This window comes from Hyaena hyaena, unplaced genomic scaffold (assembly GCF_003009895.1).
Source record: "Hyaena hyaena isolate Hyena2069 unplaced genomic scaffold, ASM300989v1 scaffold_387, whole genome shotgun sequence".
Classification (NCBI taxonomy): domain Eukaryota; kingdom Metazoa; phylum Chordata; class Mammalia; order Carnivora; family Hyaenidae; genus Hyaena; species Hyaena hyaena.
The window spans coordinates 1,448,178-1,466,048 of NW_024081019.1; the positions used below are offsets into that span (position 1 = coordinate 1,448,178).

Genomic DNA, 17,871 nt, shown 5'->3' on the forward strand with positions numbered 1-17,871 from the left:
CCCCTTGCTCTCTCTCTCTCCCCTTTCTCTCCTCCTCCTCCTCTTCCTCTCTCTGTCTCTCTGTCTCTTTGTCTCTCTCTCTCTCTGTCTTTTGCTTAACACAAATATTCAAATATATTGTAGGCACTTTGGAAATACTTGCTGTTTGTTACCTTAGGAAATTTGTGTTGCTTTTATCTTAGCTTTTTCCCCCAGGTGTAGAATTCAATGATTCATCAACATATAACACCCAGTGCTCCAGTACCCTCATGAGTACCCAATGCCCATTTAACCCATCCCCACCCACCTCTCTCCTTCAACCCTCAGTTTGTTCTCTATTGTAAAGAGTCTCTTATGGTTTGTTTCTCTCTCTTTTTCCCCCTTCCCATATGTTCATCTGTTTTGTTTCTTAAATTCCACATATGAGTGAAATCATGTGGTATTTTTCTTTCTCTGACTGACTTATTTCACTTAGCATAATACACTCTAGCTCTATCCAGGTCATTGCAAATGGCAAGACTTCATTCCTTTTGATGGCTGAGTAATGTATCTATCTATCTATCTATCTATCTATCTATCTATCTATCTATCTATCATCTATCTATCTATATGTACATACACACACACACACACACTATATCGTAAAAACTTTCAAAACTTGCTAAGAAATTTATTTTGACACTCAAAAAACAAAATGGTGGATACCTAATTCTATTGCCTAAATGACATTGTATGTCTTTGAATGAATTTAGGCACACCTGAGTTTGAATATGGACATGGTTATATATGACATTTGGGAAGTTACTTAACCCCTTCACACTGTTGTAAAATTTATTTTCTAGAAAATAGATACTAAAATTTACCTTGTGCTTTGGTTAATGTTATGACAAATGATATAACCTATTTAAAATGCTGGAGCGCCTGGGTGGCTCAGTCAGTTGAGTGTCCAACTTCGGCTCGGGTCATGATCTCACACTCATGAGTTTGAGCCCCGTGTCTGGCTCTGTGCTGACAGCTCAGAGCCTGGAGCCTGATTCAGATTCTGTGAATCTGCCCTCTCTCTCTGCCCCTCCCTCACTTGCACTCTGTCTCTCTCTCTCTCTCTCAAAATAAATAAACATAATGAAAATTTTTTTTAAATGCGTAGCACACTCTGTCATGCATATGGCAACCCTGCAAATCCATGTAGCTATTAATGTAGGGCTGGGTGTTTCAAAAATCAGAGGCAAAACCATTTATTTTATTTAAAGTTTATTTATTTTGAGAGAGAGACAGAGAGAACAAGTGGGGAGGAATAGAGAAAGAGAGAAAGAATCCCAACCAGGCTCTGCACCATCAGCACAGAGCCTGACACAGAGCTTAAACCCATGAACCGTGAGATCATGACTTGAGCCGAAATCAAAAGTCCTATGATTAACCAATTGAGCCACCCAGGTGCCGCCAGAGGCAAAACTATTTAAATCCTTACAGAGTTCTGAATCTGCGGTGATGCAACTAGTACTCATATTTTAATCAAATGATCATGTTTATTGAATATCTTTGTGTTAGCCATTATGCAAAGATTCAGAGAAATAAGCCATATGGAATGATATGTATGTTCCATGTGTCATATCCTTCATAAATGATTTCCTTAATCCTTAACCTTCACTTATTCCTCATTTTAAAAAAATGTCTACCTAAAAGGCTCAAGTGGATTAGAAATATCACAACTAACTAACTGGTTTTGCTCAGAAGTGGTGAAAAGTATAAACAAGTTTTTGCTTTCCATGTTTTTACTTCTATGCTTCTTCTCTCTCCACGGGGTGTCCCTGAAAGGGAGTTTCGGACCTTGGTAATTGAGATGGTGATGGCCACGGATATGTCCTGTCATTTCCAACAAATCAAAGCAATGAAGACTGCTCTGCAGCAGCCAGAAGCGTGAGTGGCCCTGTGACATCATCTGTTTTTATGGGTGTCCAGAGGAGTGCCTTTCCATGTTGTTGCACCTTGGAAGAGCACCTGCGTCTGAGAACTTTACTGAATAGTCTCGCAAAGTGGGGATATTTGGAGGAAAGAGCATGAGATTTGTACATATCACAGATAGATTTTCACCAGGTTTGAAATAAATAATAGGGCCAGTAACAATTTGCCCCAGTTAGAATTTAAAATAATTCCTCGTGGGAGAAACTAAATCATTAAAGATTTACTCAGCGTGGAGGCCCCAAAAGTCAGCGAGTGACTCTTAGGTTCTTGTCTTTTTGAATGATGCCAACATTCCAGAGATAGTGTTGAGTCCGGTTGTGGGGTGTGGAGCTCAATAAAAGTGGAGATGAAGCTAATGAAAAGCTTAGGTGGAGGATGAAATGATACTTTCCCCCCAGTTCAGCTGAAGTGGGGTTTGCGATGGGAGAATAGAAGAGATAAAACAAATGAATGACTTTCAAAAACTCTTATTGAGGTTCTGAAAGTTTGGTTATCATGTGTTTGGGTGCTTTGGGTTTACAGAATTGAAAAGCCGAAAGCATTATCCCTGATGCTGCACACAGCAGACATTAGCCATCCAGCAAAAGCATGGGAGCTCCACCATCGCTGGACAATGTCACTCCTAGAGGAGTTCTTCAGACAGGTACCTTTTTGTGCTCCTCTTCAGGGCTGGCATCCCTAGACACTTTCTGAATTTTCTATTTCAGCAACTCTATCATAAGACTATAGGGATTACAATTTGCCTTTGGAGAGGAAGGGTTGTAGCTTCTTCTTCTTTTTTTTTTTGGTGGGTTTTTGTGTGTGTGTGTGTTTTGTGCTTTTTTGGCCTCTTGGTCAAGTGATGTTTGACTCTTACCTAAATTTTGATTCTCAGAACATTATGGTATTTCTGTCCTATGCATTTCTGTTTTGGGGGAAAAAAAGCACTTATTTTTGTCAGTCTTTTGTCAAAATGTCAACTGGTTACTTGCCCTTTTACTCTATTTTAATGAGTTGACCAAATGGTCGCTGCTTTTGTGTCGTCCTGTGGGATTAACATGTTAATGTCTAACTCATAATAATTTAGCTGTTGTAATTGATTGGGTTGTTTCTTTTGAGCAGATAAGCCATGTTGTTAAATTCCAAAGTGAGGTGTGGCAATTTGGGTCAGGAAATCGTGAGAAGCTGCTGCTTTAGTTATATTTAAACTTCTACATCTAAGTCAAGGGTTGTGTTTTCTATAAGGGTAGCCAAAGTCTTTAGTGAGCAGGCAGTGCTTTAAAATTAAGTTTAAAACAAGGTACACAGAAGTAGAGAAATAGGGAAATAAGTGCATAGTACCAACAACTGATATCTTTTCAAGAAGAGTTGCCATTAAAACATCTGCTTGGAGATATGAGGTCCTGAGGTTGAAGGCAAGAAGGCATGCAGACTGTGGGCCCTAAGGTACAGCTAATTCACGTCAGTACAGTTAACTCAGTTACTTCTTGATACTTCGTGAAGGGTGGTTCAGGTCATGGACTCAGAGACTTCTGACACTGCACAAAGCACAATTTATGAAGGCCAGTCTCAACTTTGTCCCCTGAACTGATAAGAGACAGGATCTTTCACTGGTTATTTAATTTTTGGAAGCAAATGACTCCTATGAGTACTCTTACTCTGGGATTCTGGTTGGAATGGAAGAATTGTACGTAGATGGCATCTATCTGTGTGTGTTCTTTCTTCTGTGACTGTACACAGTATCCAGTAATGAGGTGGACTAGCATTAACAGCATATTCAACAAAGTCCAGATGATCCTTCATTGTTTTTTTTTTTTTTTTAATTCCACCTGGTTCATGGGACTAATCAAATTACTCTTCTAGTTCCTAAGGGTCTTATCTGTGATCTGTGTTTTAGGAGGTGGTGGCGAGGAGTGGATTTAGGGGAGGGTTGGACCAGATGTTTTCTCGGGTTCCTTCTGGCATTACATGTTCTACACGTCCTTCATACTGTCGAGGAGTGCATATTAGGATATGCACACACACATGCACCCCTAAGCTGTTATGTGAATACACCAGCAGGTACCCTGTTCTGCATTTGGCTGCTCCCTTTGCAAAGGCATTGGTTGGTCTCTCAGACTAGTTCTCAAGGAGAACCCAGTGATATGTGAGGAACCAGAGATGGGTATGTGTGGCCTTATATATACAAGACTTACTCTGCAAATTCATCCTTAATCAAGGGCTAATTTTGAACCATTTTTCCAGAATCTCTTTTCTAATATTAGTGAGAGGATTTTCTATAAATACCCATGCCCCATTATCATATGCTTTCTTTAATATTGCTTCTGTAATGACACCCCCAATGGCTAGGAGTATTTAATTTATAGCCAAAGGTAGGTGATAGCTAACTCATGTAAGTTTGAGGTAACGAAACAATTCCTTCTTTTAATTGTGAGTGAATATGAGAAATTACTTAAATATGTGCACATTTTTCCCATAAAGGAAACCTTATTTGCATACGCATATGTTTGAATTGAATGAAAACATGCTAGAGGCAATGTGAAAATAACCTTATTGAATTTCTTGCCCATTGGGAATGGAATGTTAGCTCACTGGACTGGAACTACTTTTTAGTAATTATGATTCAGTAAATTATTTTTATTGACTTAATATTTTAACCCAGATGCCATAAGCCATTGTAAGTAACCCATGTAGGAGAAATGTTGCCTTGGCTCTTAACTATAGATTTTAAATCAGACAGTTCAAATGGGAAATCTCAATGGGACTGTAGAGTCTTTGAAAGTATTACATTTGGAAGTTGGGTTATAAGTCAAAATAAGGGCATAGCCTCAGTACCGAAAGACCAGACCTTCCACGCTTTGCTAAAGGAGTTAAGTTATATCTTCAGTATTATAACCATATTTTACAAAATCTAAGCTACCGCCTCATGGTGCTTCTCAACAAAATATTGACTTTAAAGAAGAATAAGTTTGCCTCTTTGGTAAATACATGCTATAAAAGTCTTGAGGTTCATTTCGTTTATTTTGTTGTTTATTTTTATATTTTGCATATGTTCCCTACAATTCTTTTAATATCCTCTGTGTCTGTGATTATTTCCCTGTTATTATTATTATTATTATTTTAAAGACTTATTTATTTATTTTATAGAAAAAGTATGAGTGGGAGAGGGGGAGAGATATAGTGAGAGAAAGAATCTCAAGCAGGCTCTGCACTGATAGTGAGGCTCCATTGACGTGAGGCTCAATCCCATGAACCATGAGATCATGACCTGAGCCAAAGTCAAAAGTTGGATGCTTAGCAGACTGAGCCACTCTATTTCCCCATTTTCATTTTTTTTAATTTTTAATTTTTAAAGTTTATTTATTTTATTTAGAAAGAGAAAGTGTATGCATGTGAGTGGGAGAGGGGCAGAGAGAGAGGGAGACAGAATCCCAAGCAGGTTCTGTGCTGTTAGCACAAAGCCCTACATGGGGCTCGAACTCACAGACTCTTGAGATCATGACCTCAGTCAAAATCAAGAATGGGATCTGTAACTGACTGAGCCACCTAAGTGTCCCTATTTCCCCATTTTTAATTCTCATTTCATATATTAGTGTTTGTCCCCTTTCTTCTCTATGAAATTAGCTAATCATTTGATTATTTTATTGTTTCTTTTTTATTTTATAATGCTTTAATTGAGGTTTTCATTTGTACTAATTCATTTCTTCTGCTTGAGTTTACTTTGCTCTTTTGCTAACTTCCTGAGCTGGATGCTTAATTCACTTATTTACATTCTGCCTGGTTAACATTAGAAAATATAAGACTAGGAGTTTGTCTTTTTCTTATGAATCTCACAGATTCTGATAGGCAGTTTGCTTACCATCATTCCTTTCTAAATATTCTGGAATTTTGGTGTAGATTTTTCTTTTACCTAAGAGTTGCTTCTGATAGAAGTGTTTGTTTATATAATTTCCAGTGAGGCTCTTTTGCTTTCTAGTTTTGTAATTATTTGTGGCTTATTGAAATTCGATCAAAGAAATTTTTCATTGTTTGGATTTTATTGTGACTCGTTTGTCACCTACTATATAATCAGTGTTGTGATTATATAGTATTCACTGCTCTCAAAAAATAGATTTATTTTCTACTTGCAGGATATAGAATTCAAAGAATACTACATACATCTACCTCATCAATTATGTCATTTAGGTATTTTATATAGCATTTAAAATTTTTTTATCTATTGTGGGATGACAGGCAATTTGTATTTTTTTTTCTATGTAGTATGAATGTTGATTCTGTTATTTGGTTCTCGGATATTCATAACTATTAGACCATCATAATTTACTATACGCTTTATCATTATAAAGCCTGCTTCTTTGTCTCATCTAATGCTTTTGCCTAGAATTTAAATTTAACTCATTTTAAGAATATGACCCCTTTTTTTGCATAGACTTTTACGTTTAACCTTTCAGAGACACTTTAGTTTGGGTGTGCCTTTTAAACATTGTAGATAGAGGCTCCTGGGTGGCTCAGTTGGTTAAGTGTCCGACTTTGGCTCATGTCATGATCTTGCAATTTGTGGGTTTGAGCCCTGCATTGGACCCTGTGCTGATAGCTCAGAGCCTGGAGCCTGCTTCAGATTCTGTGTCTCCCTCTCTCTGCTTCTCCCCTGCTCACACTCTTATCTCTCTCTCAAAAATAAATATTAAAAATAAAAAAATAAACACTTTATATAGTTGAGGGTTTTTTTATGAGGCCTTCTAAGATTCTTTCATTATTGAAATCATCTATATTAACATCTATTGACATGACAAGGAATACCTGATCTTAGATGCCATATTTTATATTATGCCTTCTGTTTTATGGTTTCTTTTTAAATAGTTCACTATATTGGCTATGCTCTCTGCTTTGTTATATATTTATTTCTTCTGATGACTTGTATTTTTAGTTCTTGCAATGGCTAACTTGATAATAAAATTTTTATGTTCTCTATTTATTTTTGCTATCTATTGCCTCCTTGTTATAAAAATTAGTAAACTTCTATTTCCTCTCACCTCTTCTCCACCACCTAATTTTAGCTGGTTTTATTAACTGGTTTAACTATTGTAGTCTGTCTTTTATTATTTAAATTGAGTTCTTTTTTTTTTTAAATATATTGAGTTTAAATAATGTATTCTTACCCCCATCTACAACAGGTACAAAACCCAGTGTTTATTCATTACCTCTCAACACCGTTCCCCATTTTCCTTTCATAACATAATTAACTCCTTATTGCTATTTGTTGGCTATATTATTTCTAAATTGACCTGATTTTTTAAATGAGCATTCTGTGGCATGTACTACATACTGTTTACAAAAGATAAACACTAAACAATGTGACTCAGAAGGGTGGAAAACATACCTGGCAAAAGCATAATTTTCCAGTTTGTTTTTGTCTTGGTTCTACTCAGTGCTGGCACTTCAGCTCTGGCAGATCATCCCTTGCTTGGCCAGAGTTGTTCCTCAAGTGCTTTCTTCTAGAAGAGCGAATGAAACCACATTTTTGTGTACTTGCCAGCTTTTTTCTACTGTGATTTTATTTGGGCTATAGTTTGCTTGCATAAGACTCTTTTTTTTTTGGTGGGGGGACAGGGATAAAACTTTCTTACCCTGGGAACTTTTTTAGATTTCACTCAAATGTCTTCTACTTTTGAATATTGCTATGGAGGGGTTGGAGGTCCTGCTGTAATTATTTTCATGTCTAGGTGATGTATCGTTTTGCTTATGTGCCCTAAAGGATCATTTCTTTACCTTTGAAGTCCACTGACAGAATTGGGATATATTTAAATAATTATTGTTCTATAATAGCTTTTCTTGGGACCTGGCCTATTCTTTTCCTCTCTAGATTCAAGTTATGTTGATTAAATCTTTGAATGCTTTGCTTTTCCATTTATTTATTTCTCTTCTTTAGGGAAAGCAGTTATTCATATGTTGCCTGTCTTTTGTTTCTCTTCCATGTCTATCACTTTTCCTTTAAATCTTCATTAACTGGTATTTGTGTGGCCTGCTTTTTTCACTCCTGATCTCCATGCCCCTTAATGTGTTTCCATCAAGAAAAACTCTTGTTTGTGTTGCTTGGCATGCAATCTTCCTTTATGCAATGGCCTGTTTTTCTTTTCTGTATCTTTCCTGAGCTCTGCTAGCTCCTGTTTCCCTGAGCTCTTGTTCTTGATAATTTCATGAATCTCTGTTCATGACAATATATTTAGTCATCACTCGGTGGTACTATTTTTTCTGATGAGTGTTTCCTATCTGTTATTCTTGTATATTTTCTGTTTCTTCTCTTCTTCCTTCTTATTTTTTCTTTTTCACTTGTATCTTTTCACAACATTTTTTTGTTGGTAGTGATAGTAGTGCTACTTCTTCCTCCTTCTCCTCATCCTATTCCTTTTCCTCCTCTTCTTTCTTCGTTTTATTATTATTATTTACTGTCATTGTGTGAAATGCATCATTTTTAGACAACTATTTGCAGGAGATACTTGCCAGGAAGAAACTAGAGCAACAATATTCTAAATCAGCAGAGATTCTCCATAGTTTATTATAGGGCTTTTATGAAATAGTGTGTGTGTGTACATGGATGCATGCATGTGTGTTAATCTTTCCTTCTTCCCAGACAACAGTGAGCAGCAGTTATAAGGCTCCTTGCAATTCCAGCTCTGTCATCCACCATCCACTTGCCATGCCTGTGTGCTTCCTCATTTATCTTTTCCTTCTCTCCTATTTCTTGGGACTAAATAGAGTCCAGCGTAGCTCCTCACAGCAGAGAGAACAAGGAGAACCATGTTCTTCAAGTTTTATCTGAGATCTGCAGCCACAGGCCTGTTCTCTGGGGATCTTACTTCGCACCTTCCTGATATTCACAACATTTGGGGGCATTCCTCATATAGTTTGATTTGAGATTACAGATTTCTCCTAGTATTTGTGTCTCTGTTTCTTGCTCTCCTGTTTTGAGTGGATAATTTTTTGGAAGAAAGGACAAAGCTGTCTTTACTATGCTGTCTTAAATTCAAAAATCACAGTGATTTTCTTCCACCTTATGTTTATAACTTCCCGTGGGAGAGAAGAGTGTACATTGCTGTGACATTTTTGTTTGATGCTTTTGTTACCCTCCCCAAGCAGATACTTTTCCTTCAATTTACCTGAATGACTCACTGGAGATGTCACCTGCCCTGTGAACTTACAACACAATAATAATCTTTGTTTCTCTTGACTGGTTTTTTGCTTACATGTAGCTGCTATAACAAACCCCAAAATATATAATGGTATACAGAAGATGGAAGTTTATTACCCACTCATATAAAGTATAAGATAAGTGTTTCTTGATTGGCAGGTGGTCTACAATTAGCAGTGATTTTAGATCCAGACTCTGCATGGCTTCCATGTTGCTTGCCTACCTGAAGCCAGCAGAAGAGGGAAGAACGTGGAGAAGTGGGCATGTGGTGGATATGCATCCCCTCTCCTCTTGTTTTGTTATCTAGCACTAACTGGCAGAGATTCTGAGAAATGTAGTGTAGCTGTGTGGACAGGAAATAGATAAGGAAAAGAAAGGAGGTTTTATGAACAGCTAACTGCCTAATGTTCCCCCAGCTTGCCTGCCATAAATGTAACCAAAGGAATTTGGGTTTCTTTCATTTTTAAAAAAAATTTAAAATGTTTATTTAATTTTGAGATAGAGACAGAATATGAGCGGGGAAAGGTCAGACAGAGATGGAGACACAGAATCTGAAGCAGGCTTCAGGCTCTGAGCTGTTAGCACAAAGCCCAACATGGGGCTCAAACCCACGAATCACAAGATCATGACCTGAGCTAAAATCAAACACTTACCCAACTGAGCCATCCAGGTGCCCCAGGAATCTGAGTTTCTATCAAATTCATCTCTTCATTCATTTAACAAATATTCATTGTGTTCCTTTTGTAGATTGACTACATAACCTTATTAGTCTTAATCACTACGGCAGGAATGGTAGTTATTTTTCTGGAATTGTTCTGGAAGAACTAAAAAAATGAGTTAAAAAGCTAGCTATTCTTTGTACTGAGACTTTTGCCCTTTTTAAAAAATATTGATGTCATCAGTAAAAAGAAAGGTATATGAATAATTGCACCTGGGCCAGTAGTTATAAAGTCGTACAATATTGTTTCAATCAAGTTGAATTCACCAGAAGTACACCCTTCCACATTACTTCCTGCACATTTTTTTTTCCAATTCATAAATGTACCTGTTGTCCAAAGGGAATTCAATGACCACTATTTTAAAATAGGATTTTAATAGCTGAGTCTGCCCAGCTCAATTAAATGCAAAAGATGTATGTGATATATAGATGTGGGTTCAGACAAGTCCCTGGGTTAAGAAGTAGTTTAATAGCTTGTATTTTTTCAGTAACGGAATCCAAACTAATGCTGACATCTTAACAGTCAAGTGGTTAGTGTTCACCACCTCTTCTAAACCATCCCCATTAAAATGTACCAAAAAACCAACTCGTATCCCTGATTCATAGGGAAGAAGAGTGGGTTTTAGTTGTTTTAGCTGAGGTATCCCACAGAACCATCTACACAACAAATCCTCTTCCTTCTTTTTAGACCGCCCGAGAAGAAATAGCTCAGGAATAAATATTTTTATCATGCCAAGGCATACTCAGAAACAGAGGAGCCATTGTGTCCCATGGGGTGTCAATACAGGAAAGGGTGCAGAAGGAACTGAGCCACTTCAGGACTGTTCCTGAGACCCTTGGATGTCCCCAGCACCTATTGTGACCCCACCATTCAGCTTCCTCAGACGCCCATTCCCTTTCCTTCCTTTCCTTATGTGTGTGTGAGCCAGCATCCTTTCTCTTCAATAACATGCCTTAGAAAGAAAAAGTATTTAGTTTTTGAACTTGGCCTACTTTTTGAATGTCATTGTTGTTACTTTTTCCTTACTATTAATTAGTGATATTTATTATAATCAGAGTGTGTTTGAGGCAGCAAATTTACTAAATGTTTCTCAAATCTTGACTTAAATATTAGAGATATCTATTAGAAAACAATAACAGTTCTTTTATTTATTTGCATGTATTTCCTCATGATTTAATCCTCATCATAACCTGATGAGATAGGGATTATTATCCCATACTTTATAGAACATAAAACTGAAATTTAGAGAAGGAAAATCAACTTCCTGTGATCACACAGCTAGAGGGAGGAAGGCCAGATTCAAGCCCAAGTCAGTAGCCATTAACCTGAGCAAATTCTATCCTAGTAAAATGAATCAGCACACCTTCACTACTATAAGAAAGCTGCCATATTTTCCCTTTCCTCTAGGTGTGTGACTAAAGTATTGAGCTCCTGGTTCAGGTTTTAATTTTTTTTATTGTTTACTTACTTTAGAGAGAGAGAGAGAGAGAAAATGAGTGGGGCAGGGGCAGAGAGAGAGAACACTAGCAGGGGAGGGGCAGAGAGAAAGGGAGACACAGAATCTGAAGCAAGTTCCAGGCACTGAGCTATCAGCACAGAGCCCAATTCAGGGCCAGAAACCATGAGTTGTGAGATTATGACCTGAGCCAAAGTCGGACGCTTAACCAACTGAGCCACCCAGGCACCTGTGGTTCAGGTTTTAAAAAATCATCTCCCTTATTATTTAGACTTTCCATAGTAGTTGCTTATTATAATGATGGTTTTTAGTTGAGTTTGAGAATATATTGGTCAGGGAATTATTATTGTCTAACTTGATAAACAAAAGCAAGTATCTATTCTGTTTCTTTTTTTGGTCCACTATTCATTATGGACTGAGCCCTGTACTTAAGACCCCAGAGCACTTACCTCAGTTCTGTGTGGCTTTAGGTAGCAATACTAGCAAAATAAATCCAGATCAGTCCAGTTCGAATTTGTGTCTTGGACACTACCCACAGCTGGGGGCAGTGCGGAAGGGTTCACTGGCTCAAGAAAGGCCACAGGTTGATGAAAACTTGAGAACACACAGGAATTCTGACTGCAGTCTTGGCTCTAGGCCACAGAACGCGTTGGCTTTTCTTATTTTCCTCGGGAGACCTATTGCTGCCTGATGAGGCTTTCTATACAACAGCATGTGCCTTTGCAGTTGGATGGAATGATTGGACCCCAGAGGGTTTCAGCCTCTTGGTGTCTTTTATGTGGAGGATCAGGCCCCAGAAGGACTTATTACATAATGTAATTGTAATAATTATAATAAAGACCAGTGGCCTTTATGGCAGTTGAAGTTGCTAAATAAAATCTGGGCAACTCTGCCTACTGATCTTAATATACTATGACCTCCTATTTTTTCCAGGGTGACAGAGAAGCAGAGCTGGGGCTGCCTTTTTCTCCTCTCTGTGACAGAAAGTCAACGATGGTTGCTCAGTCGCAAGTGGGTACGTGTTGACCGCCCTTTGGATGGAAAGAAAAAACAAACTGGGGGTGCTTAGAAGTAAGCTCAGAGCTCCCAGTGATCCTTTGGCTGGGAACCTGGCTCCTTTCTGCTGTGCTGTGCGTCTGGATTTGGCTGGTGGGGCTAATGTTAGAGGTTCTCTCCCCATCCATGTCCCTGGAATGTGGCTGTTTCATAGGAAGACTAGACAGTGATGCTCTGCTGTGTCAGTCATTCCCCACTAAGAACAAAAGGGGCCTCAGCTTTCCAACATGATAAGAATCAGTGGCAGGAGGCCCATTGTATTTCAACCTCTCCGTTCTTCATGCAACACCGATGTCTCCCTGACATTTCTCCTCAATGATGCTTCCTCTGGCTCTGTTTCCAGGACAGTCCCATTTCCTGGATGACCCTAATTCCAGGAATGGCTCACTTTAAATGTTTCCTTATTTTTAAAAACTTTTTAGCACCTTTTTTTGGTAAAGATAAATTTGTACTGCTAATAACCATAACATATGTGAGTTACAAAAATCCTTGGCTATGAGGGTACCAGTATCACACATAAATCAAATATCGTCAATGGTCTCCATCTTGGAAGAGTCTGAAATTATTCAATAAGGATTTACTGATTTTTTTTTCTATTTGTGTTTTGAATTCTATTTTTCATAATTTTTTCATAATATTATATTGAGTTTCTATCAGGCATGGGGCACTGCTAGGCACTATAATAGATGGTATAAAGAACAAATACAAATTATATATGGTATCTGCTCCCAAAGACATTGAACAAGTATTGGGTGGTAGGCAAGACTTTAGGAAACAAAGTCTAATTGAGTGTTACAGTGCTAAGATAGAGTTTTATATGTGGTACAATCAGGCACAGAAGAGTGTGTGGGGGCTGTTAGACTCAGAAAGACTTGTTGAAGGGTAATATTTGAGTTGGGGATTAAGAAATAAGTAGGCAGTGTCTAGGCAAATGGTGTTGTAGGTGAGAGGCATATAAGATGTAGGTGGAAGGGCATTCCAAACAAGGGATTAGCATATATGAAACAGGGAAATTTAAAACAACCTAGTATGGTCAGGGAATTATAAATAATTCCGTATGGTTGGAGTAGTGGGCAGAGAGTATGAAGAAGAAAGGGAAATGTATGGAGAGAAAATCATGACATATCCAAAGAGTTTTAAGTAAGATTTAAAATATATAAATTGATGCTTTAGAATGAGAGTCAGCAAACTGTAGCCTGGGAGCCATATCTGGCCTACCACTTCATCCTGTAAATAGTTCTATTATAAGAAAGCTAAGCACAATATTTTCATATTGTCTATGGCTACTTTTGCACTACAGTGTCAGAGTTAAGTAACTGTCCTAGATTTGGCCCATAGAACCTAAAATGTTTATTATCTGGCCCTTTACAGAAAAAAACTTGTCAACCACTGTTTTAGTAAGATTTCTCTGTCTGTAGCTTGGAGGGTTTTGAGTAAGACTAGAGGCAAGGAAATCAGCTGGGTGTCTTCTGTAGGCTTACAGGGAAGAGATGATGAGTGTCAGAATTGAGGGAGCACGTAGACTCTCCAGGAAAAAGGTGGGATATAACATAGTAAGGATTCAGCTGGATGCAAAGCTAATGTAAAGGCAGCGATCCAGATTAAGTGATTGGACCATGGTCCCATTTATGAGGGTTGGAGAAAAGCTGATGAGTTAGTTCTGGTTTGGACATGCTGACTTTGACTTGTGAGAAAGCAAAAAGGTGAAATAGCATCATGGAACACTTAAGTTTCGGCTTAAGCTGAAATTATAAAATTATACCTCAATTAACTTAATACAAATTCAGCCATCAGTGTTTCCTTATCAGGATGCTCTGGGCATTTGGGGCAATCCTTGTTTTGTCAATTACATTATAAGGCTTTCAGCGTCCTTCATTGCTGAGCATTAAATGTCAGGACCACCCGCACTTCAGTCATTATGAAAACCAATAAACATTTGTACCAAACACTGTATTTCATTGGATTGGTATTTCATTTCCTTCTAACTTTCACATGGCTGTGTAATGAACTACCACCAGGAGCTTCAGATCCTATATTTTCTCCTAATATGTCACAGAACATTCAGGCATTTTTGAGCCATTGACACAGTGACTCCAGCCTAACATCAACTATCTCTCCAACATGGTTGTATCTCAGAGATACAGTTCCAGATCTAACCTCTGTCCCAGCGTCCAGCCCTGTTTCTCCCAGTTCTGTTTGCCCTCTCCCTTCTGGATGTGTCCCCTGCACCTCATAGTCAGCAGATCTAAGGCTGAGCCCATCATCTTTTTCCCAAGCCACATTCTCCCCCCACCCTAATCTCTGTGTTCTCTGCCTTTGCTGTGGGAGATCTCTGACAGTTCCTACTTGGAGACTGCACCACTCTGGCAGTGCATGAACCTGTGCCTTCACCACACCTCTGCTTTACAATGGCACTGGATCCCCCCTTCCTTACCTTCCTTACCTTCCTTCTCGACAGCTTCCAAAATGATTTCCCCAGCCACAGCCCCTTCTGCTCTCTCTTTTCCCATCCTTCTTGCCAAATTAACTTTCCCAAAGAACATTAAAAAAAAATCTAACTCTGCTGATGCCCGAACATGTCAAGGAGTGTCGAGAACCCACCAAAGTCTCAAGTCCTTAGCTCCACCCTTCGGAGCCTCCCTTTCCGAGCTGATGACTGCCTGCCTTCCCAAGCTTTCCCTTTCCAACTCCAAAAAGTCCTTAAGCCTCAGTAATTTCTCAGACACATCCTGCACTTTTCTTATCCTTGTCACTTTCCTTACTCCACCCCTTCCACCTGAAGTGAAGAGCCTTAGAGCTTAGCTCAAACATCACAACTTCCCTAAAGCAATTCACAGGCCTCTCAGTGAGAGGGAAAATATCCTTCCTCCCTTACCTTCCCAGGGCCCTTATTTGGGCTTCTCCTTTGACCCTTTCCGTTTACCTTCTGGGTCATTTTTGTGCTCATTTAATCTCTACTGTAAACTGCTTGTGGGTAGGCAGATAGTGTTATACATCTTCATCTTTTATACAGCACCAACCACAGCATTTATTACACAGTGGTGGTTGAATATGAGTTTCTTAAGCATGTTATTGAAGCATATACTAAAAACTCACGGGAAAGTTACATAGGAGAGATGGAACTCACTCATGATGGTCAACTCAAGGAATATATTAAATGAATAAGAACAACCTACTCTCTCTTGATCTGATCTGGAGCTCCTCTGTAGATGAAGTTTAAAAGAAAGATAAGATTCATCAGTTTCCATAGGAAAATATCATAAGGACCAGTTTATATGTAGTTCCTCTGAAGCGTTGCTGTCTCTTTTTAGGTTTTATTGATTTCATTGTGGAACCCACCTTCACGGTGCTCACGGACATGACCGAAAAGATCGTGAGTCCTTTAATTGATGAAACCTCCCAAACTGGTGGGACAGGACAGAGACGTTCAAGGTCAGTGCAAAAGCTTGAAGGGTGAGGGTCGGGTCGGCCTCTCCACAAGGACAGAGTTGTTCCTTTGGGAGAGATGGGAGGTTCTCATAATGATGTTTGCCCTCCTGTCTGGTAAGAGAGATGTCTGCCTCTTTCTTTATCTCAGAGGAGTTGAAGCTGTATTGTCTGTACTCCCCAGGCTGGCTGGGAAGGGAATGACCAAGGTCCACACCATGACCGGAGCATTCCCAGTATTGGTCCCCCACCCCAGTCTCTCTTTCAGTGCTCTTGCTCATGGCACCTTCCACCACAGCACTTTGATTTCCTGAGCCCAGACAGCCCTTGGTCCCCAAAAAGAAAGGGCCCTTGATCAGAATCATCCCAAGAAATAAAACTCACTTTCATTTCTAGGTTCAGGAAGAGAATGAAGTGGAGGAAGGAAAAAAACCCTGGAAATTATAAGTCGCCCTCTGACAGCGTCATTATATTGAGCATAGATTAGTGGCAGGTTCTGCGGTCAGAGACCAGGTTAAACATCCCAGTCCCACTATGTTGTAGCTATACCATCTCAGGCGAATTTTCTTAGTTTTCCCATGTGGGTTGTAATACTCCTAGGTTGGACAGAGGATGAAGTGAGTTACTCATTCTACATAAAGCCCCTATAACAGGATCAAGCACAGAGGAAATGCCTGCACCACTGCTAGTACTCCTGCCCCTCCCCCGCTTGTCTGTGTGAAACCTGGGGCAGTGTCGTAAAGGAGAAAGGGAAGAAATGGAATTAATGGGAAAAATAGGAAAAGAGCAAGAACAAGGGAAGGTAAGAGGAAGTTAGGACAGTGAGATCCCAGGGATGCGCAAGATGAAGGAACCCAGTGATGGCCGCTAACAAGGAGGATGGAAGCCTTCTCCCTGGTCCCCTGCCCCACAGCCCCACAAGCACTGGGCTGAAACGTATCCTGCTGATCTAGTCAGCCAAGGTTGTCAGCGGGTTTGCATTCATGTCACCTGGAAGTGGATGATACCTTAAAGTTTCCCAGGAGGTGACACTTCCTGTATTTGCAAAAATGCCCATGTTTAAAGCTTGAAGCAAGGTACCTCCTTAACGCAGTAGGTAGTGCGTCAGTCTCATAAAGCTTGAAGCAATATTCATTTAAAAAAAAGTCTTCTGCATGTCTCATTTTCAACCATCTCTAAGATGTCTGTGCTTTTTCAGCTTCCCCCGAGAATACAAGGAAATCATCTTACTCTGGCCTTGGGGATCCTGGGGTCAGAGGCTCTCAAGTACAGGGGGAGGTGGAGCTGAAGATAAAGAGGAGCAAGTGGCTGGGTGACTTGGAAAAGTGGTCAGTGTAGAAGCAGGTGGGTGCAGCGTGGAGCTAAGGAGGAGCCTGATTTCAAATTAGTTAACTCCAGAGAGTTGAAGCCAGAAGATTCATATGAGGGAATTCTAGTCATATTGAGTAAGAAGATACCAATCAACAGAGAAGAAATATGGGGGATATGGATATTCATGAGGTTGAAATCTTGATCTCTTTCCCCTGCTGAGAATACAGAATTTCCCATCTCTCACATATGGAAAGAGGAATTCCAAACCTCAGGACCTAGAAATATCACAGCAGTAACTTGTGGAGTGTTGATCACTCCTTTCTTGGGCTTGCTCATTGGCATATTTTTTTCAAATACTAACCCTATTCTTTGGTATGACCTTTTGATCTCCAGTTTGAACAGCATCAGTTCGGCAGATGCAAAGCGATCAGGTGTCAAGAGCACTGGCTCAGAAGGAAGCGCGCCCATCAACAGCTCTGTCATCCCTGTTGACTATAAGAGTTTTAAAGCCACTTGGACTGAGGTGGTGCACATCAATCGGGAGAGATGGAGGGCCAAGGTGCCCAAAGGTAACGTGCTACTGGAGAACCTTCCTGGAGATCTGTCCAAATCCACTTTTTAAAAAAATTTTTATGTTTATTTATTTTTGAGAGTGAGAGAGACAGAGCATGAGACACAGAAACTGAAACAGGCTCCAGGCTCTGAGCTAGCAGCACAAAGTCCAATGCAGGGCTCTAACCCATGAACTGTGAGATCATGACCTGTGCCGAGTTGGACGCATAACCGACTGAGCC

The 17,871-nt window shown here is 39.5% G+C and overlaps 1 protein-coding gene across 2 annotated transcripts in view; it reads left to right on the forward strand.

The window, feature by feature from the left end:
- The window catches only part of PDE1C (phosphodiesterase 1C), a 519,825-nt gene that overhangs the window by 435,755 nt on the left and 66,199 nt on the right, over positions 1-17,871 (forward strand). For both annotated transcript variants that reach the window (XM_039251155.1, XM_039251156.1), the window contains 5 exons: positions 1,795-1,896; positions 2,464-2,584; positions 12,218-12,299; positions 15,652-15,772; positions 17,471-17,646. In XM_039251155.1, coding sequence (XP_039107086.1) covers positions 1,795-1,896; positions 2,464-2,584; positions 12,218-12,299; positions 15,652-15,772; positions 17,471-17,646 — 602 coding nt within the window. The remainder of the gene's footprint in view (positions 1-1,794; positions 1,897-2,463; positions 2,585-12,217; positions 12,300-15,651; positions 15,773-17,470; positions 17,647-17,871) is intronic.